Source organism: Balaenoptera musculus, chromosome 3 (assembly GCF_009873245.2).
Source record: "Balaenoptera musculus isolate JJ_BM4_2016_0621 chromosome 3, mBalMus1.pri.v3, whole genome shotgun sequence".
Classification (NCBI taxonomy): domain Eukaryota; kingdom Metazoa; phylum Chordata; class Mammalia; order Artiodactyla; family Balaenopteridae; genus Balaenoptera; species Balaenoptera musculus.
In genome coordinates, this window is record NC_045787.1 from 170,789,570 (window position 1) to 170,811,725 (window position 22,156).

Sequence of the window (22,156 nt, forward strand, 5' to 3'; positions counted from 1 at the left end):
CCAGCGTTTGTCTGTGCGGGGAGGGGGCGGGGTCCCTCGAAGCCCCTGCTGCAGGTGGAGGAGGGCCTGGTCCCGCGTCACCGGGCGGCCACGGGTGCTTCCTCGGAGGCCTGGAGCAGGCTGCGCGGCCCGTCGCGGGTGCTGTCCCTGAGCTGGGCGAGGAGCTGCCCGCGCTGCACCAGCGCCTGGCGGAGCCTCTCACGTGTGCCCACGATGCGCTGCTCCAGCTGCTCTAGCTCCCCGGGGCGCGGGGCGCCAGGGAACAGCTCGGCGGGCGGGTGGCCGTTGGAGCAGAGCGAGACGGGGCCCCCGGGTGGCCCGGCTGCATCTGCATCCGCGTCTGGGGCATCCTCAACGGGAGCGGCAGCGGTGGCCACGGCTGGCTCCAGCAGGAAGTGCGTGCAACGCTCCCTCACCGAGGCCCGGCACACCCGTGTCCAGCCCCCCGGGGCCCGCGGGGGCGGCCAGAGTGTCCTGCTGCGGCTCCTCGGGACCCCTGGGGACGGATGAGGCTGGGCAGCTGTGTCCTACCCACAGTCCCACTCTGCCCTTTAGGGTCAGGGTTCCTGAGGAGGCCGTGGGTGGCGGGTGGTATGGATCCATTGGTCGGCTGGAGGGCGGAGATGGGAGTTGCTGGGGTGGAGAGCGGCCCCCAGGGCCCCTTACCTCGGCTCCGGCTCCTCCTGCCCCTTGGGCGGCTCTGTGTTGAGGGCGCGATGGATTCTCTAGGAGCCAAGACAGAAGTCGCGTCGGGGTCGGGTCAGCGGCAGGCCGTCCTGCGCGCGCTCCGCCCTCCCTCCACCCCCAGCCCCCGCTCCTCACCTGGCTCGTGTGCAGCCAGTACTCCATCTTGTTGCCCCTTCGGATGCGCGGCAGCGCCAGGCGGTAGAAGACGTGCTCGCCCAGCGAGCTGAGCAGAGCACTGCCCAGGCCCAGGCAGAGCAGCACGAAGAGTCCAGAGAAGTGGTAGATGCCCATCTGGAGGGTCTGTGGGCAGGACGCAGGCACAAAACCCCTCCTGGCCATGGCAGACCCTTGGGAAGCCCTGGCCTTGGACGGGGGTGGGGGCAGAGGTTGGGCCAGAGAGAAGGGCCTGGGGCTGTGGAGCTGGATTGGAAGGCTACGGCTCCATTTTCAGATGTGAGGTGTCATAGAAGAAAGGCCACTGGAACTGGGGTTTTGGAGGATGAATAGGGTGCAGAAAAGCAGGCAAACACACAGTCTTGGGAACGAGCAGGGGTTGGTCACCTTGGTGAAGGACCACACAGGCTCAGAGTCCCCCACGCCTACCCCTCCCTGCGTCCCGGGCCTGCCCTACCTCTGTAACGGCGAAGACCCGCTTGCCACAAGGCACCATCTTGTACCACTTGTCGTGCAGCAGGTCGATGAAGCCGGATGACTTGTAGCAGCTGATGAACTCGGACAGGTTGGAGGTGAGCGGCGAATTCCGGGGGAGTCCGATGCCATAGCCTGGGGGAGGCCGGGCGTTGGGTTGGGACTGGGCTGGACGCAGACCCACAGGAGCTGCGCCTGCCTGGAGCCCGCAGATCACTGGTCCCGGGGGCCGCTCACCCTCGATGGCGAAAGGCTTGCCCACGGTCAGCAGTCTGCAGTCGGCGTCGATGGACACCTCGTAGTCCAGGAGCGACTTGTCCATGATGAAGGCGTTGAGCTTGGGGGGGGGGGGGTCGCTTCTGCCGGGGAGGGCGACGGGGTGAGCATCCCCGCCCGCCTGGCCCCGCCCCGCGCGCCCCCCTCACGTCAGCATGGCGACGCCGTGGGGCGTGGTGGGCGCACTGTGGCGCCGCACGTGTGCGTACATCTCCGGGAAGCTCTTCTTGATGTAGGCCTCGGCGCTGCTTTCCCGCACGGTGCCGAAGCGGAAGCCCTGGGACGGGTGGTGCAGCTGCGGGCCAGCGCCCGGTCAGCGCCTGGGGTGGGGCCTTGATCCCGGCCCGGCTCTCCCCCACCCCCCTTCCATCCGCCAGCCCGGAGCGCCCAGGCCCAGGGCTCTCAACCAGAGTCTCCCTTCGCCCGGCTCACGTGGGCCACGTCATCTCTGGGGGGCCGTCCTGGGCTCCGTGGGGTGTGGAGCAACATCCCTGGCCCCACCCCCTAGATGCCAGGAGCCCCCTGCCCTAGTCTGACAACCATAGATGTGCCAGGACATGGCCCAGTGTCCCCTGGGGGCAGGACCACCCAGTTGAAAATGTTCTAACACCCGCACGTCCATCTCCAGGCCCTTAACTCCACACTTCCGCCTCCGCCGCACCTTCTGCGTCTCTCCTTAGGGTCCCCCGGGAACCCCAAGCTCACCGCGTCCAAGACCCACTCCCGAGCCACCCCACACCTTCCCACCTCAGTCGCTCTCCCTCCTCTGCCCGCCCCTGCGCCTCTCATCTCCACGTCCCGTCCACCTGCAGATCCTGTGGGCACTGCCCTCCGGACACCCTGGACCTTCCCGGTGCTCGCCCCTCCGCAGCCCCCACCCAAGGCCCCCATCCCCCATTCCTCCTGCACCAGCGCTGCCCCCTCAGCCCTGGGCTCTCCGGCCCACCCACTGTTTGTGCAACCTCCCTAAAGCAAACCATGAGTGGCTGCTGAGGCCACCTGACCAGGGCCTCCTTATCGGGGCTACAGCACTTCCGAAAAGACAGACCTGAGGCAAGCAGGGCCATCTAGAACTTTCTGGGGAAGGAAATGCTCTACACCTGTGCTGTTCTCAAGTGGCTGTTGAGTGCTTTCAATTAAATCAATTTAAAAAGTAGCCACAGGACTTCCCTGGTGGTGCATTGGTTAAGAATCCACCTGCCAATGGAGGGGACATGGGTTCGATCCCACATGCCGGGGAGCAACTAAGCCCGTGCACCACAACTACTGAGTCCGCGTGCCTAGAGCCTGTGTTCCGCAACAAGAGAAGCCACCGCAATGAGAAGCCTGCACGCCGCAACTAGAGAAAGCCTGCACGCAGAAACGAAGACCCAATACAGCCAAAAAAAAAAAAAAAAAAAATTGTTTTAAAAAATTATTTTAAAAAAGTAGCCACATGTGGAGAGTGGCTGGCCCACGGGACAGCAAGCATCTAGGTCTCATTACTGGTTTAACAGAGGACGCTGGGGTGGGGGAGCAGCAGGGGACGAGAGCAGCTAGATCCAAACACTGGGAGATGCTGCAGGAGAAAAAACAACTTCTCCAACAAACAAATCGCTAGTGAACAAAAAGATGGAGTGTCAAGATGGCCCCATGGGGCCCTCCCGGGACAGACCCCCACCCAGTCCTCTGCCTGCCTCTTGTCTGTAGAAAAACTTTAGTCTCCTAGGCCTTCCCCGAGTTCCAAAGAATAAATTTAATCAAAGAAGTGAGAAAATGCAGAAACAAAGGAAAACAGTCAAACAAGACAAAATAATAATAATAGTTTAGCTATTAAAGTCAAGGACTTTTAATTCCTTCTCAAGGGCTGTAGATAATATTCTGAGCCAGTGAACTTCCCTGGCGGTCCAGTGGGTAAGACTCAGTGCTTCCACTGCAGGGGGCATGGGTTCAATCCCTGGTTGGGGAACTGAGATCCCGCAGGCCATGCGGCATGGCAAAAAAAAAAAAAAAAAATTTTGAGCCAGATCCTTTGAGCTCTTTTGCAGATACTGAAACCCCCACCAGGTGGAAGAAGTTAACTGCATGCTGCCCACAAGCACATAGACCCCAGACCGGTTGGAACCAGAAGGTTGATGATGTTGACTCCCAATTACTTCACCACCAACCAATCAGAAGAACATCCAGGAGCTAATCACACACCCCACAACCCCCCTCCCTCACCCTGTCTTTAAAAACCTTTCCCCAGGGGCTTCCCTGGTGGCGCAGTGGTTGAGAATCTGCCTGCCAATGCAGGGGACACGGGTTCGAGCCCTGGTCTGGGAAGATCCCACATGCCGCGGAGCGACTGGGCCCGTGAGCCACAATTACTGAGCCTGCGCGTCTGGAGCCTGTGCTCCACAACAAGAGAGGCCGCGATAGTGAGAGGCCCGCGCACCGCGATGAAGAATGGCCCCCACTTGCCGCAACTGGAGAAAGCCCTCACACAGAAACGAAGACCCAACACAGCCATAAATAAAAAAAAAATAAAAAAATAAAAAAAAACCTTTCCCCAGTACTTAAATAAAAATTAAAAAACAAACAAACAAAAATAAACCTTCCCCTGAAAGCCATCCAGGAGTTCAGGTCTTAAGCACTAGCTGTGCAGACTCCTTGCTTGGCGTCTGCAGTAAACACTGTGCTTTCCTTCACCAGGACCCTGTGTCGGTAGATTGGCTTTACTGCCTGCAGGTGAGTGGACCCGAGTTTGGTTTGGTAACAAGGAGGTTTCTACCTTCCTCTGGGTCTGTACATTTTGGATCCAGATTCAAACAAACCGTGAAAAAAAAAAAAAAGACAACTGAGAAAAATGGCTGCCTGATGTTTAAGTTCCCAGAATACTCATGACAAAATGACAGGAGACCTGGGATTTCCCTCATGGTAATCCAGTGGCTATGGCTGGTGCATGGACGAAACTGGTCAGGAGTTGACTTTGGAGCCGGGCAATGGGTTCATTCATGGTGGGCCTTGCTCCCTACTCTAGAATATTAAAATTTTTTCATTAAAAGAGAAAAATATGTAGGCTGGGGCATGCCCTGCTCTGCCCACAGCCCTCCAGGACTCCTGGTGAAAGTTCTGTCTAAACGGGGCTTCTGTGGAGGCCCAGGTCCTCCCACATGTGCAGGCCCTGCATGACCTGCCCCATCCCCCTCCCTGCTCTCCCCTCCCCCCTCTCCCCCCTCACTCACTCTGCTCCAGCCACACACAGGTCTCCTTGCTGTTCCTCCAACCTGCCAAGCACAATCCTGTCCCAGGGCCTTTGCACAGGCTGCCTCCTCTGCTTACCATATTCCTCCCTGATATCTACATAAAAGTCCCTCACATATCACCTCTCCCAGAGGAATTCCTGACCCCCGTTTGAGAAATCATCCCTCCCCAGTGCTCCCTGTGTCCCCACCCTGTCTAATTTTCCTCCCTGGAACTTTATCACCAATTCACACACCATCTACTTTGTTTCTCTCTCTTGATTCTCGCCAGCAGCCTCGCCTGTTTTGTCCCAGCTGAGTTCAACATGAGTTTGCGGGAGCAGATGGCCGCCCTCTACTGGGTGGGGACGGGGGGCGGGGGTGACCTCCAGGCTCTGACCCCTGAAACCCCACGGCCACACACCTTAGGGTCGTGGATCCCCGACAGCTCCTCAAAAGTCTTGTCCCCGACCATGACGGCGGCCAGGTTGGCCGTGTAGCTGGACAGCACAAGCAGGCAGAAGATGGCCCACAGGTTCATGAGGAGGCGGCCCGTGGGGCACTTGGGCGTCTTACTGGACACTGTGCGTCCAAAGAGGATGGCGTAGCAGAGGTTGAGAGCGGAGGAGTAGGAGAACACGGTGCCCAGGTTGCGGCCGCGGGGCGTGAGGCCGAAGGGGCTGCGCCACTCGTAGAGGGTGAGGAAGAGCGCAGTCAGGTGCAGCGCGGTGAAGACGCCCAGCCACATGGACCAGTGCAGCGGCCACATGAAGGCGCCGATGGGCGACGCCGTGTCCCATGCGCGCACCATGATGCCCAGGCTGGTGGAGAAGAAGGGGCTGGTGAAGTCCACCACCTGCGAGCGGGCTGAGTTGATGCTGAAGCTGGTGACGGCCATGTGCGCCCGGCCGGCCATCAGGTCGCCCACCAGGCCGGCCCAGCGGCCGTCGCGCAGCGCGCCGTACTTGCCGTCGCCCACGATGTACAGCTCGAAGTCGAAGGGCGCGTCCTCCGCCAGGCGCTCCAGCAGGTCGATGCAGTAGCCGTAGCAGCACCTGCGCAGCGCGCGGGGCGCCGAGCCGTCGGCCAGCGCGGCGAAGAGCGCGTCCAGGGCGGCCGAGTCGTTGGTGCCGGGGGCCAGGCACAGCTGCCCCTCCGGGCACCGACCGTCCTCGTCCGGCTCGCGGGCGAACACGAACGGGTGCTCCACCAGCGTCACCACGCGCAGCTTGGGCCGCGCCCAGGCGCCCGGCGGGGGTGGGGGCCGCCCGGCCGCGCCCCCCCGCCTCTGACTCCAGCCGCCCGTCCTGCCACCGGCCCAGCGTTGCCCAGGCCGGGGCGCCCCGCGGGTCCCGGCGGAGGCTCCACACGCGGAAGCGCCGGGAGATGTGCACCTGCGAGGAGCCGGTCACCCACACCGGCCCCGTGTGGCCCCGGAAGGACGTGTTGGCCAGGAACCTGGTGGGGGTGGGCGGCATCAGGGCGGCGGAGGGATCCCTCTCCCGAGGTGAGACCTATCGCCCTGCCTCAGACACACCGGGCCACGGGGGATGCTGCTGTACCCCCCACTCCAGATCCCCTTCCCAGCCGGGGTACCCACGCCCTGGGGGCTGGGGCGACAGCCCAGCCCAAAGCCCAGCTGAGAGACCCAGGTGGGGCCTTCTTGCTGCGGGGTGCTGTCCCCGCTCTAGGGCTCCCCGGGTCAGGCAGAGCCTCACCTGTTCCTTTCTGTTCCTTTCCCTCCTTTCCCGCTTCTCCCAAAGGCGCACACACACACACACACACCACACACACACACACACCACACACACACCACACACACACACACACCCGCCAGCCCGCCAGCAGAATCTCCTTCTTGGGCTCTGCTTCCACCCAAGATGGACACAGCGCCTGGCATACAGCAAATGCCCGATAATGTCGCCTCTCACGCCGCACCGGCAGACGCGGCTTCCTGCAGCAGGGTCCCTGCTCACCGTTCCAAGAGGCGGCCGGAGGACTCGGGCCCGGGCAGCGGCAGGTCATTGCAGTTGACCGTGGCGGGGAGGAGGGCGCGCTCCGGCTGCACGCGGGCCGTGCTGCCCAGCGCGCAGGCCACTAGTTCCACCGCGTCGTGGATGGCGGCTTCCAGCGGGGGCCGAGCGACCTCGCCCAACGCCAGCAGCCCAGGTGGCAGGCCCTCGGTGGGGAGTGTGCCTCGGCGGGCAGCGGCATGCCCAGCAGCCAGCGGGGCCCGGGGGGTGCGGCCTGCAGCACCTGCCGGGCGCCAGCCTCGTTGCAACCCAGGAGTATGGCCACAGGGACTGGGGCCGTTCCCCCCGCGGGCACCCCCAGTGGGGCCAGGCGGGCCCGCAGCCCTGCATCACTTGGGTCTGGTCGGCTCAGGTCCACAGGAGCTTCGGAGCCCGGCCCGCCCAGCTTGTCCACAGGGCCACAAGGCCACCAGGGTCCCGCACGCGGCAGAGCACCAGGCCAACGTCCTCCCAGCTGTGCGCCTGCAGCAAGGACACCAGCACGTCCAGCAGAGTATCCAGGGGGCTGGCCCAGTCCAGCTGCAGGTGGAAGGGGTTCTGGCAAAGGGGTGGTCAGTTAGGGCTGGCAAACTCAGTGTCCCACCACACTCTTCCCACCCCGTCTGTACATGTTCAATAAACGCACGACACCTTGATAACTGGACCTTGTGCCTGCTTCTTCCCAGCCCCACACCTGCTCTAACCCCTTCTGTGGCTCCCCATCGCCATCAGCACAATGTCCGGCCCTGGCCTGACATTCAGGGCCTGTTCTCTTGGCTCCAGTCACCCTGAGGCTTTTTGCATTCCCCAGCTGGAATACCTTTTCCCATCTACGACAGACAACTCCTACACATCCTTCAAAACCCAGCTCCACTACCCCACCTCTATTCAGACTTACCAGGCAAGCTAGGGACTGAGGGGCCCCCCTCCGTGCTCAGGGACCCAGAAAGTTCTCCTGAATTTGCTTTGAGCATGGGAAGGACGAGAGAGCTTTGCCAGACACCTAATGTAGGCAGGGTGTTGTCCGGGTGGGGACAGGGTGCTGAGTGCAGGGGGAAAGGCTGGGGGCTGCTGCTCAGTCTCCCGCGGGGCGGCGGGGCAAGCCAGTACCCCCCCAAAGCCTGACAGGTCCAACTGCAGAGGGTGCAGTTCCTGGATCCGGCTGCAGAGGGCGCCACAGGCATGGATTTGGGTCCTGCATCTCTCCCACCGGGAGGGGGTCAAGGACAGAGGGGGGTTAATGAGACCTGGGCCTCCTCTAGGGTCAGGGTCTCCCCGCCCTCAGGAGAAGGAAGGCCTGAGGGGGCTTCAAGGTGGGTTTGGAGAGAGGCAGGCCCCCTTCCAGACCCCATGTCCCAGTGTTGGGTCCCTCCCTGCTGGCCCTGGGAGGGGGTTCTTTCCCTGGGGCACAACAGGGTCCCCAGAGCTCTGCCAATCACCCTTCTCTCCTCCTTGTCCCATTCTCTACTTATTCGGACCCAAATTCCAGCCTGGGGGTGTAATTAAGAAAAGAGAATAAACTCCAAGGACGAACGAGGACAGGGTGGAGGAGGATGGAGGGTTTAGGAGAGACAGGGTGGCCCTGGGGACCTGAGAAGGCCATCAGGGAGGCTGTGGGGTGTGGGTAGCCTCGGCCTCGAGGGCCTCTGGTAGGATCCTGGCAGGAGGAAAGTCTCCAGCCGCAGCCCCTGAAACTGCAGCCCCTGGAGAGCGAGCAGGGAGACCCGCTTCCCCATCCCAGCCCTGCGGCCCTGCTTGGTGGGAATCCGGAGGCGCCCTCTGACCTGACCGGGGAAGGGGGCCGCGCTCCTAGTGGGACTCCACCGCCAAAGCCCAGGGAAGCGTCCTGTGGGATCCGCCATCTGGGGTCCAGAGGCATCCCGCGGGGTTCCCGAGCCGCGGGGTTCCGTGGCTCTAGGTCCCTGCGCCCCTGGGCTCCCGCCTCCCATTCCGGGTCCCTGATCTCCGGGGACATCCGGGTTCAGGGGTCCAGGTTCCGCGAACCCGAGGGCCGTCCCTGGGCCTCTGTCATCCGGACTCCGAGTCTCCCCGCATCCGGACTCTTGCATTTAGTGTCCAGACTCTGAGGCCCGCGTGTCCCAAGGACTCAGCTATCCGGACCCCCGGGCCCCGCGCTCCAAGAGCGTCCCAGGGTCTCTCCCATCCCGACCCCGGGTCCCCGCACGTCCTGACCCCGGCGTCCGCGCGTACCGGGGAGCCGAGGGGAGCGCGGGCCTCCCGCCGCAGCACGCTGAGCACGGGGGTCTCGGTGGCCGCCGCCAAGGAAGTGCAGCTGCAGCAGCGCGGGCCGCGCCTCGGGGAAGGCTAGCACGGCCGCCACGCCCGGTGCCGCCAGCGCCTGGCACAGGCCGCGGGCCAGCAAGGCGGGGTCCCGGGCGGGGGGCGCGGCGACCACCAGCTCCAGGCTCAGGTTGTGCGGCAGCCGCGGCGCCAGGGCGGCCCGGGCCAGGGCGGCGCGGGCGCGGGCGCGGGCGGCGGGCGCGCGGGGCAGGAGGGCGCCCAGGCGCACCGAGACCCCCAGGCGCGCCAGGACGCCGCACCGGTGCGGGTGGCCCCCGGCGGGCCCCGGCCCCAGCGCTAGCGCCAGGCCGAGCCACTGCGCCCGCACAAACTCCATCCTAAATTTGCCGGCGGGCGCCGCGGGGCGGAGCCGCGGGTGGCACCACGGGAGGCGGGATCTCGGCCGCCCCCGCCGCTCCCTCCCCGCCCCCGCCGGGCCGGCGCCTCCCTCCCTGCCCGAGACCGCCCACCTGCGTCCGCCCTCCCCCCTCCCGGTCCCGCAGTGCCAGGCAGCCCACTAGGGAGGCGTGGGTCTCACTACGCAGGGCGCGAAATTGAGGCTCAGATGGCCACAGCAGACGGGGGTTGGGGTGGGGTGTGGAATCGAACCACTGCTCCTCCTGGCTCTGTGCCCACTCTACAGATGAGGAAGCCGACGTTAGCAGCAGGGAGGGATTTTGCATCAAGACCGGTGCCCACACTCACCCCTGGATCCCTCCCTCATCCCCCCTCCAGCCTGGCAACGGTTCCCATTTCTCAGTCAGGGAAACTAAGGCCCACAAGGGGTCAGTGTGCGTCCATAGTCACCCAGCCGCACCCTCCTCCTCCAGGGAGCAGCGTCTACCCAGACCAACCCGTCCACGTGCTCTACCATCGTTGGCGCCCCAGAGAAACTGAAGCAGACTTGTCTGATGGGAACGTGTGGGGAAGGTCTCCTGCCCTCCAGCTGCGGGCAGACAACTTGAGCCAGAGAATTCCTCTTCACCCTTCAAGACCCAGTGCCAAATGCCCCTGCTGGAAAAACTTTCCTAGCTTGTCACCCAGAAAGATTCAGAACGCCCCCGTCATCCCTGCCTACATGAACTCCATCACACGCCATCGTCTTTTTAAAAGTCCCTTTATTTGCTTTATTCAGTGGCCAGCTCTGGGAGACAGGGGCGGGTCTGGCTCGTTAACTGCTGTCTCCAGTGCTTGCACACAGCAGGCACTCTATAATTGCTTGTTGCTTTGAGCAACTGCTCAGACAAGGACGCGTGGTTACATCACTCTCCGCTGCCCCGGAACCTTCCTTAGCTCCCCGCCGCCTACCAATCCCCCAGCCTCTTCCTACATTCTCTGGGCCTCCCCAAGACAAATGCCATGGAGACTTTCTTGTGGCCCTGGCCTGTGGGAGGCGCTCAATAACCACCGGTCAAGTAAGGGCCCAGGAGCACCCTGCGTGGAATTCTCCCATCCCAGGTGGGGGAGTGGAAAAAGCCAGGCTTCTCCCTAGACCCCGCAGGGCACAGGGGAGCAGCTGCGCATGGAACATTCCAGCTCTAAGGAACGCGTCTACACTCAGTTGATTTTTTTCACGCACAAGAAACCGTCTCCTTTTGGAGCCAGTGTTAGAGATGCAGGGGACAAACTCCATTAGATGAGGAAAAATGCAAGTACCGGCCAGCAGCATGAATGGAATTTTGAGATGACTAATGAGAGCTGGGTGGCTGGCTTCCAGGTGACAAGGCCACCTCATCCAGCCACCTGGCCAGGCATCCCAGGACAGGGAGGGTCATACCAGGGAGCACCCCCCCCCCACTGTTCTGGGTGAGGCGCCAGGTTAAGAAGTGTCCTCAGGGACCACCTGGGCCTCACCCCACCCTGGGGTAAGGTCCCTATGCCAGCATGAGTCCCCAGAAACGGACCCATCCTGGGGAGGGGATACCTCCTCACCCTAACGTGGCCCTCAGCAGTCAGTCAGTCAGTCAACAAACATTACTGGCTGCTGGTTCTGGTAGGTACGCGAGCACCCGACAGCGCCTTGGGCCCCCCTGGGACTCACGGGGTAACCCCCTGAAGCCGCCCCATCTCGGGCCCTGCTGTTACACCTCACCTTCCCCCAAGGCCCACTACTTGCATGACCTGTGCTGGGCGCCCTGGCCTCTGCGCCTCGGCTCCCAGCTTTTTTTTTTCAAGTTTTTTTGTTTTGACGTGGACCATTTTTAGTCTTTATTAAATTGTTACAATATTGCTTCTATTTTATGTTTTGGTTTTTTGGCCCCAAGGCACGTGGGACCTTAGCTCCCCGACCAGAGATCAAACCGGCAGCCCCTGCATTGGAAGGCGGAGTCTCAACCACTGGACCACCAGGGAAGTCCCTCAGCTCCCATCTTTACAAGCTCAATGGTAGTAGTTCTGACCTCCCAGCTACCGTGCACATCAAACAAGTGGACACAGGCAAGGTTTTTTCCTTAATTGTGGTAAAATATACATAATGTAAAGTTCACCATTTTAATCATTTTTAAGTGCACAGCTCGGTGGCATTAAGCACAATCACGTTGTGCAGCCTTCCCACCATCACCTCTAGAACTTTCTCATCTTCCCAAACTGAAGCTCTGTCCCTGTGAAACCCTGACTCCCCACCCCCTCCCCCAGCCCCCACCATCTACTTCCTGTCTCTGTGGATGTGACTCCCCCAGGGACCCCCGTGAGTGGAATCAGACAGTATCTGTCCTGTGTCTGGCTTCTCTCACTGAGCATCATGCCCTCAAGGTTCATCCCTGTTGTAGCAGGTGTCAGAATCTCCTTCCTTTTTAAGGCTGAATAATATTCCCTTGTGTGGTTGGACCACACTGTTTATCACCTGTCAATGGCCACTTGGGTTGTCTCCACCTTTTGGCTGTTGTGAATCACACTGCTATGAACACGAGCGTGCAAACATCTCGAGTCTCTTGCTTTAATTTCTTTGGAGGATGCACTCAGGAGGGGGATTGCTGGAGCATATGGTGATTCCACGTGTAACTTTTTGATGACCCTCCAGGCTACTGGCCACAGCAGCTGTACCATTTCACCTTCCCACCAGCAGTGCAGAAGGGCTCAGATTTCTCCATCGCCTCCTGACACGTTTTGTTTCTTAAATAACAGCTGTCCTGGTGTGTGAGAGGCGGTATGTCACTGCAGTTTACATAAACTCAGCGCACATGCAGGAGTCATCTGTGAATGCTGGGTGCCACCTGCACCTGCCCCTCTGGCAGTGATGGCCCAGGATTCAGGGTCAAATTGTGCTTCTACAGATTTTTACAGACAGGACAACAACAGCGGCATTGCTGGCCGTGTGCCTGGCACCTGTCACACACCTGCTCAGCTGCACACCAGCTCCTGAAGGCTCCTCGCAGGCCGAGGAGGTGTGTGTTCCCTTTTACAGATGACACCGAGCCTCAGGGCCAGGTGTGGCTTGCCCAGGGCCATCTGGGGATTTCAGGGAGAGGTAAACGGGCTCCAGCCTTCACGGCCCACCAGCGACCTTCTCTGCAACCAGCTCCCGCCAACCGACCTCCTGTGAACTCTCTCAGCATGGCCCGCGGAAGGGGGACAGGAGACCTTGCAGGCCCGCAAGGACAGGTGGCAGGGACAGTGCGGGCAAAGACGGTTGCGTGTCAACTGGAGGATCTTCCCAGGCCCAGCCAGGCACCCCCCTTCAGGGCCGAGTCATCAGAGTGACAGCCCCAGGGGTGGGGACCCCACCCAGGGGTGCCTACCCTCACCCCAGCCATGGGTGTGGCAGATGAACCAGGAGGAACCCCAGGACCCAAGGCGGCAGCTGAGGGTCCAGGGCAATGAGAACAATACCCCTGCTCCCCAGGGAAAAACCCAGAGCCCGGGAGGTGGCTGCCAGACATTGGCCAATCCCCAGCCCGTCTCCTGGCCACCTGCCAGCTCCTGCCTGGGACTCCACAAGACAAAGAGCAACACTGGGGCCTCAAAAACTGGCCTCTCCTTCCAAGCCACTGAATCACGGGGCGAGTGCAGACAGCTGGGGGCGTGGGGCAGCGTCCCAGGCAGAGGGCAGCAGGCCTCAGGCTCAGCACCAGGGCTGCCAGGGACCCTCACCAGGGCCAGGGCCTGGGGACGCAGGGCCTGGGCAGGTGAGGTGGCCCTTGGCCCCAGGGGAATCTCAGCCAAATTCTGAGGCCCTCTCCTAATCTTCCGGACCCTCTGGAAACCAAGGGGGTGAGAACGGACTGGGCGCAGACTGCAGACAGGAAAACAGCCCTGGGTGCTCTGGGGAGGAGGGCGCAGCTCCGACCCCCAGCTCTGCTCTCATGAGCTGCCTCGCGACCCGCTCCCCCACCCCGCCTCACTTCTTGGGATCCACCAGGGGCCCAGGGGCTGCACCTACAATGTGGACCCTATCAGCCAACAGGACTCCTCACCTGGCAGCTTCCTGGGCAAGGTGGGCCATGAGGGTGGGTGCAGAGCCCCAGCGGGGATACCCACTAGCTAAAGACATGAACCAGAAGCTAGCCCCCAGCCGAGGTCATTACAGCACCTGCTAAGTCATGTGGATTTTCTGGACCATTAAGCAGACTGTCATTTGGGGGCAGCTTTCTGGAAGGTTCCATGGGCAGCCTGAGGGCCCACCTCTCGGCTGGGCTCCAGGTGCCAGCTGGTGGTGTCCCTGTCTCCCCTTGGCAGTGGGGGTGGGGCCTGGCCTCCCTCTGGCCCCTGACACCAAGAAGGTTCTGGTCAAGATGACCCTGGCCCAGAATTGGCTGCCACCCCAGAGCCAGCTGCCCTGACCCAGGTTGGGGGGACGGGACCAGTGTGACTGCACTGTTGTCCCTGAGTCACTCCTGCCCCTGGGGACCTCGTCCTGCAGCTCCCAGAATGTCCCTGTCCCGTCCCACGGGTGGCATGGCCTCTGGGTCATGGAAAGGCACTGGGGCGGCAGGTGAGTGAAGAAGTGAGAACCCAGGCTTCTCGACGCTAGATCTGAAACTCGGACCCTGTGATGGCTACGGTGAGGTCCCTGAAGCAGGTCCTGCCACCGGGGTCCTGAGCCCGGCGTGGGCACAAGGAGGCCGAGAGGCAGGATTTCAGGTCTTTTGTTAGACACGGCACAGCACCAACACAACATGGCAGGTCACGGGAGGACAGCAGGTCAACACTGGACCACAGCCCCTGGTGGGCAAATCCAAATGATAGGACGCCGGCAGGGAACGGGCTCGGGCCTCGGGCCTCGGGGTCTGCCAGCCAGTCGGGAGGGTCCTGGGGGGAGCCCAGGGGGCAGGTCCGGTGTGGGTCCGGGCTACGCGCACGCTCACTGGGCCTCACTCGGCCGGGGTCGGGCACACGCGCTCACTTGGCCGGCCGAGTGATGATGCGCGTGGAGAAGTCGAATAGGTCGCGGTTGATCTTGCGCAGGTTCCGCACCTCGTCCTCCAGCTCTGCCACGCGGATCCGCAGCTGGTCCTGGCCACCCAGCACGTTCTGGGGGAGGGGCGGCAGAGTGCTCAGAGCGGGAGGCGGCCTCAGACATCCCACCGGCAGGCAGCGGGGCGGGGCTGGCACTGAGGGCCACTGTCCCCACCATCCATGACGGAGGGTGGGGCGGGGGCACATCCCTTCCAACCCGCAGCCCAGGCCCCCTGCCGCCCTTCCCTCCGGACAAGCCCCCATCTTGGGCCCCGCCCCTCCCCCATCTTGGGCCCCGCCCCTCCCCCATCTTGGGGCCTCTCCCCGCCCACCTTCTCCAACGTGCTGCACATCACCCCGTGCAGCTGTTCCACCCGCTCCAGGTAGCTGGGCTCTGACCCCTGGAACAGACGGGGTCGCGTTAGCCAGCCACTCCCATCAAGCCTCGAGGGACGAGCGGCCCCACAGTCGGCTAGAGCCTCCAGCCCTGGGAGGGCTCACCCGCCCGGTGAGATGGACCCTGCTGCTGCCCGGAGGCCATCTATCTCCCGCTGGACCCCGTCTGGGCACGCTGCCCTGGGCCAGCAGCCCGGAGCCTGGCACAGCCATCCATCAGGCCGCCGGGAGGGGCGTGGACAGCCCCGAAGGCTCGTGTGACTCTGAGGCGCAGAGACAGCAGAGCCCGGCCTCAGTGTGCAAGGCTGGCCACGCTGAGGACAGGCAGGGAGGGGCCCCGGGGGCCTGGAGGGGCAGGCAGGCCGTCATGGAAGGGGGTCCCATGGGCACTGGGGCTGTGAGCTCTCCCACCACCTAGCTGGAGAAGGTGGCTGCACGTGCACAACCTCTGGGTCCTGATCGGCCCCTGAAACAACACCCTGTGCGTGGCCCGCTCCCTCTCTGGAAGGTTCCAGGGCTTCCTGAGGTCAGGGACCAGCCATCAGGCTGGCCTCAACGACAAGGGCAAAGAAGCCTCTTCAGCAGAGGAGAACGTGGAAGGTCCCCACCAGGACCCGACCCAAGGGCACCCAGAGCCACACTGCAGAGGCTGAGGCCCAAGGGTGGGGGTCCCAGCTGAGGGTGAGACATACCTGCTGGTGGAGGCCCAGGCGCAGCGTGAGGCCCCCGTGGCGCGGCTCATCCCCATGCTCCGTGCCCAGCAGGTGCTTGTTGAAGTGGGGCAAAGGCAGGCTGGGCCTGAAGTCGGAGCTCAGCATGCTGATGGGCGCCAGCATGATGCAGGCGTTGGTCACGGGGCCTGGGGCGGGCGAGCGGCGATCGGGACCCACCCTCAATGGGTCCGGGCTCCCACCCTCCGCTCCTCCAGCCACCCACCTGGCCCTGACGCTCCCGTGCATTCCCGTCCGCACCCTCCACGAGGCAAACCCTGGGTCCTTGCTCCAGCCCCGGGCTGCCCGCGGTGTGGACAAAAGGGCAAGGCCCCCCGGGCCCAGGGCCTCCAGGAGGGCTGTGCGCGCCCACCTTTGAGAGCCACCGTCCTGAGGCACTGCTGGCTCTGCACATCCCAGAGGCGCACCGTCTCGTCGTGGGAGCCCGAGAGTAGCACGCTGCCGTCCGTGGACACTGACAGGCAGGTCACCTGGTTCCTGGGGACAGACAGGTCACCTGGCGCCCGGAGGAGGGCGGCACAATGACCTCCCCACCACCTCCTGGTCGACCCCGTCCCCGTACCTGTGCCCTCTGAACACCTTCCCGTGGTCCTGCTCCGGCTGGAAGCTCTTCTCTCTCTGCCCGGGCTGTGGAAATGGGAGGGCCGGTGAGCACAAGGCACGGCTGCGTCTCAGCCCCAAGCCGCGCACCCCCCGGCCCCCCACGCCCACTCACCCAGGTGCAGAGGTCGACCTGGAAGATGGAGCCGTCACTGCCACCGCAGAACATGTGATGCTCAGCCAGGTCCATGGTCACGGCCATGATGCTCACGTCGAAGAGCACAGACAGCAGCAGCTCGCCGGAGGAGATCTCCCACAGCTGCGGGCGGGGGCGAGGGCGGGGGCATGGGTCTGAGAGCGGCTGCGCCCCGCCGGGAGACTCTGGACGCCACAGGAACCTCAGACAGCAGCTGTCACCACGGGGGTCTTGGGGGTTCAGGGACCTGGTTCTCATGCTGGGACCCCTCGCCACCACCGGCTTCAGTTACTGCAGCCCCCAGGCCACCACCAGGTCAGCCCTGGACTGCCCCAACCAGGGACGAAGACTTGAGGACTCCCTCAAATCCCCTGAGGCTTGGCCAGGAGCTGCCAGGTGCAGTGGTCAAGTGGGAATTTCCAAGCCGACACAGGCCTGGGCTGCCCCCCCCGACCCCGGACATCCTTGAGGCCAAAGGCAGCGGGGGATTAAGAGCTGTCTGGACCCACCAGCCAGCGGGAGGAGATGATGCTCTGGCTCCCATGGGCCAGGAACCCGCCAGCCGCCGGGCTCAGGTCACAGATCCACTGCAGGGGTCAGGGCAGGGCCCTACCTTCACTGTCTGGTCCAGCGAGGCGGTGGCCACCCGGGCCAGGGGCCCACCAAAGCCGCAGTGCAGGTCTGTGATGGGGAGGGTGTGGCGAGACCACACGTGCCGGGGTCCGGGGGTCCGGGAGGGGTCTGCCTGCAGCACGCTTGGGGGTGGGGGAGGAGCCGGATCTCAGCAGGGAGGGCGGCCCACATCTCGATGCCTTTATACCCTGTCTCTGGGCAGTAACCAGGCCCCCTCACCCGAATAAAAGTCCTGGGTAGCTGCCCAGGGCCCCGTCCTCCTGGCACCAGCCTACCTGGCCCGGAGCCCCTTCCCACCCCGGGGCCTGGCCTCTCTGCACAGCAGGCTCCCCGCCCTTGTGGTTAAGGCCTTGCCCGGCCCCGCCCTCGTGGTTAAAGGCCTTGCCCGGCCAGAGACCACAGCCGGATGGGGAGCCGCCAGGGCCAGGGCTCTACCTGCAGAGGCTCCAAGCCAGCACCAGGCAGTCCTTGCCCCCCGAGACGAAGTGGCTGCTGTCCCCCGTGAACTGTAGGCACGACACGTCCTGGTAGTGGCGGCTCAGGATGACCAGAAGGTTCCCTGTGGAAACCTGGGGAGGCGGAAGGGCACCGGGTCACGGGGAGCCCTGGGGGAGGGCCCGCCCCAGGCCCCCTGCACCAGTGCTTGGCCTGCGGCTCTGAAGTAAACAGGGAGGCTGGGGGGTCATGCCCCCTTGGGTCCTGCCAGCACCTGTTCCCACCCTATCCCCAGTGAGATAACACAGCCCCAGGGAAGGTGTGAGCGAGGGGACAAGGCCGAGGGGGGCTGGTGAGGGAGGGTCTCTCCAGGATCGGCTGGACCCAGGGCTGATCCTTGCAGGCACAGCTGCAAGTCACCATCTTCCGAGCTGGCTGGCGGGGGGCACAGATGCTGCCGTGGGTTGAACTGTGTCCCCCAGACACACGTGTCCACGCCCAACCTCCGGAACCTGTGACCTCCCTTGAACAGGACATAATCTCTGGAGACGTAATCAATTCAGATGAGGTGACATGGGAGTGAGGTGGCCACTGTCTCTGTAAAAGGAACACCTGGACACAGACACAGCCGCTCACGCCCCGCAAAAGGAAGGACAGAGGCTACACACAGAGGAGGATACAGGCGTCAGAAAGCCCCCAGCCTGCGTGCCAGCCTTCGGTCGGCCCCGTGGGGCGCCCCCTCGTGGCCACAGCTCACGCTGGCCAGGAATTCTCCAAGAGGGTGGGGAGCCAGGACCACACAGTGTCCCCCATCAAGGAGGCCAACCACCTGAGACGTCTGCTGATGGCAGAGAGGCCGCTGACGTCTGCCCACACCCCCTGCACCAGCTTGGCAGCGAGCAGAGGAAGGATTTCTACCACAGGGCGACCTGCCTCCGTTTCTCTCCCTGCGCCTGAGCAAGACCTCTTAGTTTCAGAATCACATACTTAGGTTTAAGAGCCCCGGGGTGAGATTACCAGCTCCCTCTCATCTCTTTGGGCCTCGGACAGTCCACAGAGAACAGTCGGTTCTCTTTGCTGATCTCTGGGGCAGCCAGGAAGGTCGTTTTGCTGGTGCCGAGGTCAGGAAAGGCCTTATCTTGTTGCCTCAGATCCTGCACTGTCTACGCAGGAAGTCAGGTGAGCTTCCCCCCCAAACGTAACAGACTGTCGGTGACAACTGGGTCAGTGATCTCAGCTGGCAGCCCGCGGGCTGAGACCGCCACCCCGGTTCTGTGCTCCTATGCTCACCTCCCACAGGTATATGCTCTCTGCAATCCCTGCCAGAACGTAGAGGCCGTTGGGCGACGTGGTGAGACAGGTGACCGGTCCGGGGCACATGATCTTCTGCTGAAGCTGGTCCTAGACAAAGAAGAAGCTTCTGAGTTTCATGCCTGATGGGGGAGCAGGGGGAAGTGAGGCAAGTGGGAGGGGCACCCAGACAGCTGGTAAGTCCAGGAGGACTAGAAAGAGGAGTTGGGGACAGAGGTGGTTTGACCAAATCCATGGTTCAGGAACGGGGGTATTTGCTCCAGCTGAGGCTTTGCAGGGCGGGGGTGGAGGTGGAGGCCTGTGGATTCTCCTGAAAAGCAAGACAGCACTGCGACTTCCCGTGCTCCCAGCTCCCAGTGCCAGGGAAGGGGGGGGAGGGGCCAGGTTTGGTCCCCAGGGAACTAGATCTCGCGTGCCCCAACTAAAGATCCCGCACGCGGCAACGAAGATCCCGTCTGCCACAACTAAGACCTGGCGCAGCCAAATAAACGAATAAATAAATAAATATAAAAAAAAAAAAAAAAGGCAAGACAGTGCGTCTCTGGACTGGGGGTCAGAGGAACCGTCTGGCCACTAGGCTTTCGCCCCAGTCCTGCATCCCCTGAAGTCTCGCCTGGGACCTTGAGCGTCAGTTTCTAAATGTCTAAAATGGAACAACTTCTCGAGTTTGTGTGTGGACCACACCAGGCAGAGCCAGAACACAGAGCTTGCCGAAAGAGATGTCAGCTGGCAAAAACAGGTGGCGAGCAGCTTCAGGGGCTGCATTTTGAAATTTCTGTAGGAGAAACCGTGGGCCCTAATGGCAAAAAATAAGCGTCTTTTTAGAGGTGATAAATACACGAATCTCCGGGTTCCCCTTCAGCGGGCTCCCCCAGGCCTTGGACCTTCACCCTCCAAGCCCACGATACCCACGGAACCCCTAAGGCAAACTCCTTTCAATTACACTTCCCGCCCCACGCCGGCTCCAGCGCAGGGCCCCCAAGGGACCCACACCCAGCTCTCCTTGTGCGCGTGCGCACCGCTGGCTGCCCAGAGGCCCGCCCGCCACACCTCCAAGCTGCAGCCCACCCTCAGCTCGGCGCGTGCGCGCAGCGCCCTAACCGCTCCCACCGACGCCGGGCGCGCGGCTCCCGCCTCCCCCCCAAAAAGCCCCCAGACCCGCGCGTGCGCAGAGCATCCTAACAGGATTCCCCACTTCCCACCGGGGTTCAGGGCCCGTGCGGCCCCCACCGCCCCCTCTTCCGACCCCAGGCCCGTGCGCCCCGCGCATCCCACCAACGGCGCCCGGGCGCGCGCCGCCGAACCTTCCTCTGTAGCTCCCAGGCGCTGATGTAGTTCTTGCCCAGCTGCGCCGCCAGCAAGTACTCGCCATTGAGCAGCGCCAGGCCGCGAGGCCCGGCCTGGCCGCCGCGGTATGTGAGCAGATTGGCGCCCGAGTGCAGCTCCCACACGACGCAACTCCACAGCTGGGCCGCCGAGTCGGTACACACGGCCACCTCCATGGGCGCCGCCATCTTTCCTTCTCCACCGCCCCGGACATGTGTCATCACCAGCGAGACGCGGGCGACTGCGCCGTGCCGGCTAGAGCGGTGCCCACGTTGCCCGGCTCCCGGCGGCTGGCCGACCCGAGCGTGCGCACAGGACTCGGGGAGGGGGCCGTCCTGTGAATCAGGTGGGCTCTTCTTTCCCGCTCCGCGGAGAATCAAGGGGCGCACCGCCTGGTTAGAGATCTTGGAAGGAGATTTCTTCCAAAAATAGATGGAGAAACCAAGGCCGAGAGTCTCCTGAGAGCAGTTAGTAGCTTCAGAGCCTGAAGGTCTGCCTTGGCCATTTCCAGTGGGCGCTTTTGGTCAAGCACTCAACCTCTCGGATGATGATGATGATGATTTTTAACGTGCAGATATTGAATACCGACCTCACAGGCCCGAATGAGACATTGTACGTAAAACAGACTACGCACCTAACATAACAGGTAGCTGATGTTCAAAACGTAGTTAGACGCATATTCACGGATCCATCGTCCGCCTCCCCCTGGACCTCTCTTCTTCGGGGGCCACAAAATCCACATTTTTATTTCGGCAACTTGGTGCGGGTCGAACAAGTCGCGAGCTCTGTCTGGGGAGCACCCAACAATCTCGCGTCAGCGCTGCCGGCCGCAGGCCACGTCTACAAACAGTGCATTTTAAAATGTGGTATTAGTTGTTAACCTTTGAAAAGGGGGAATTTCGCTCAGGAGTCGCGGTGTCATGGCTGTCCTGGGCGGCGTACCCACAAGCAACGTTGGGGAGACTGGGTGCGGGGTGCGTCCCCCAACCCCGCTCTGCCATCCGAGAGAGGATAGTGGAGAGGAGAGCGGAGGAGGGGCCTTCCTGGAGGAGGAACGGCGCCCGGAGCTGGGGCTCCGCAGCCCCAGACCCGGCCGCCAGGTGGCAGGCTCGAGCCACCGACCGGGATGCCGGTCGGAGTTGCTCCCAGCCCAGGGGCCACCGCAAGAAGCAGCAACCGGGAGGAGGGGCGTCAGGGGGGACCTGCCTGAATTGGAGGAGGGGCTTCCCAGAGCAGGTGTCCTTAGAGCGGGAACTAACAACCTGAAGAGAAAGAGGGGCAGAGGTGCGTGCAAAGGCTCTGAGGCAGATCATGGAGGGGGAAGCTGGATATGGGGACCTGGATTTTATTTTATCCCCGGCGGAGAGTGGGGGGAGGTCATGTGAAACTGAAGAACTTTTGTAAATTGAGGAGAGCTGGGTGTCCAAACCTCCAGAAGCTGCCAAAAGGGGACACTGAGGCAAGGACCATCTAGTCCAAAGACAGATGGGAGCTAGAACCAACTGTTCCTGATTTCCATCCCCAGAACCGGCTGATGCTCCCTCCCTGGTTCCTCAAACTTTTTTCCTTTTTTTCTTACTGTGAATAAGAAAAATGAAACACTTTGAACGCTAGTTTACATTTTTCAGATACTGTTTTCCCAAAACCACATCTTTCTTTGAATCCTGAATCCTGGGCATTCTGTGGAGCTCCATTTGAGAATGGGCACATTCTGCGACCCCCGGGGGTGGACCAAGGTAGCCTTCTTCTAACCACCAACTCAGGGCTTGAACCTGGTCCTTCTGAGCAGCGGGGCAGGTCACTGCACAGCTCTGGGCCTCAGTTTCCCCATGCGCAAATCAGGGATGCTGATTCGAGCCCTGGGTGTGTGTCCTCATCTGCGGAGGTCTGGCCTGGAAGTTGCCAAGCACCCAGGTTCCAGGACGCAGGATGGGCCCTGCAGGTTCCGGTTGCAGGGGGACCAGTTGTGCAAACAGAAGTCGCTGTTGTGGACACTCAGGCAGGGGCAGGCCCGGACTCTGCTGGAGGGCAGGGCAGCTGGAGTGCTGGCCCGGCCCCCTCCCAGGC

General features: G+C 62.5%; 2 protein-coding genes across 3 annotated transcripts; both read right to left on the bottom strand.

Annotated features, from left to right (window-relative positions):
• Positions 1–9,464, bottom strand: GRIN3B (glutamate ionotropic receptor NMDA type subunit 3B). Its single transcript, XM_036847155.1, is given in 13 exon segments — positions 1–483; positions 667–725; positions 823–987; positions 1,319–1,470; positions 1,573–1,694; positions 1,761–1,906; positions 5,239–6,096; positions 6,098–6,272; positions 6,791–7,005; positions 7,008–7,207; positions 7,210–7,384; positions 9,038–9,109; positions 9,111–9,464. Coding segments are annotated over 13 exon segments (3,099 nt in total). The 3' UTR covers positions 1–77.
• Positions 9,465–12,038: 2,574 nt separating this feature from the next.
• WDR18 (WD repeat domain 18) lies at positions 12,039–21,070 on the bottom strand. Of its 2 annotated transcripts, XM_036848308.1 has the most exons (11): positions 20,068–21,070; positions 18,743–18,853; positions 17,453–17,586; positions 16,998–17,139; positions 16,364–16,507; positions 16,211–16,275; positions 16,001–16,125; positions 15,610–15,776; positions 14,854–14,922; positions 14,431–14,596; positions 12,039–14,287 (listed from the first exon to the last, which is right to left on the bottom strand). In XM_036848308.1, the coding sequence occupies exons 1-10, from the start codon at positions 20,308–20,310 to the stop codon at positions 14,465–14,467; spliced, it is 1,332 nt and encodes a 443-aa protein (XP_036704203.1). In that variant the 5' UTR covers positions 20,311–21,070; the 3' UTR covers positions 12,039–14,287; positions 14,431–14,464. The 2 variants fall into 2 exon arrangements, with proteins under 2 accessions (XP_036704203.1, XP_036704204.1); XM_036848309.1 differs by having other exon boundaries at positions 12,039–14,596; positions 20,068–21,069.
• Positions 21,071–22,156: the final 1,086 nt, after the last annotated feature.

Excerpts from the sequence above, each read along its gene's own strand:
- WDR18 (XM_036848308.1), bottom strand. The coding sequence starts at position 20,310 with ATGACACATGTCCGGGGCGGTGGAGAAGGAAAGATGGCGGCGCCCATG. Across the intron at positions 16,126-16,210 it reads AAGGTGTTCAGAGGGCACAG|GAACCAGGTGACCTGCCTGT; the intron begins GTACGGGGACGG and ends GTCTGTCCCCAG. Across the intron at positions 14,923-15,609 it reads GCCTGGGCCTCCACCAGCAG|GGGTCAGAGCCCAGCTACCT; the intron begins GTATGTCTCACC and ends CGTCTGTTCCAG.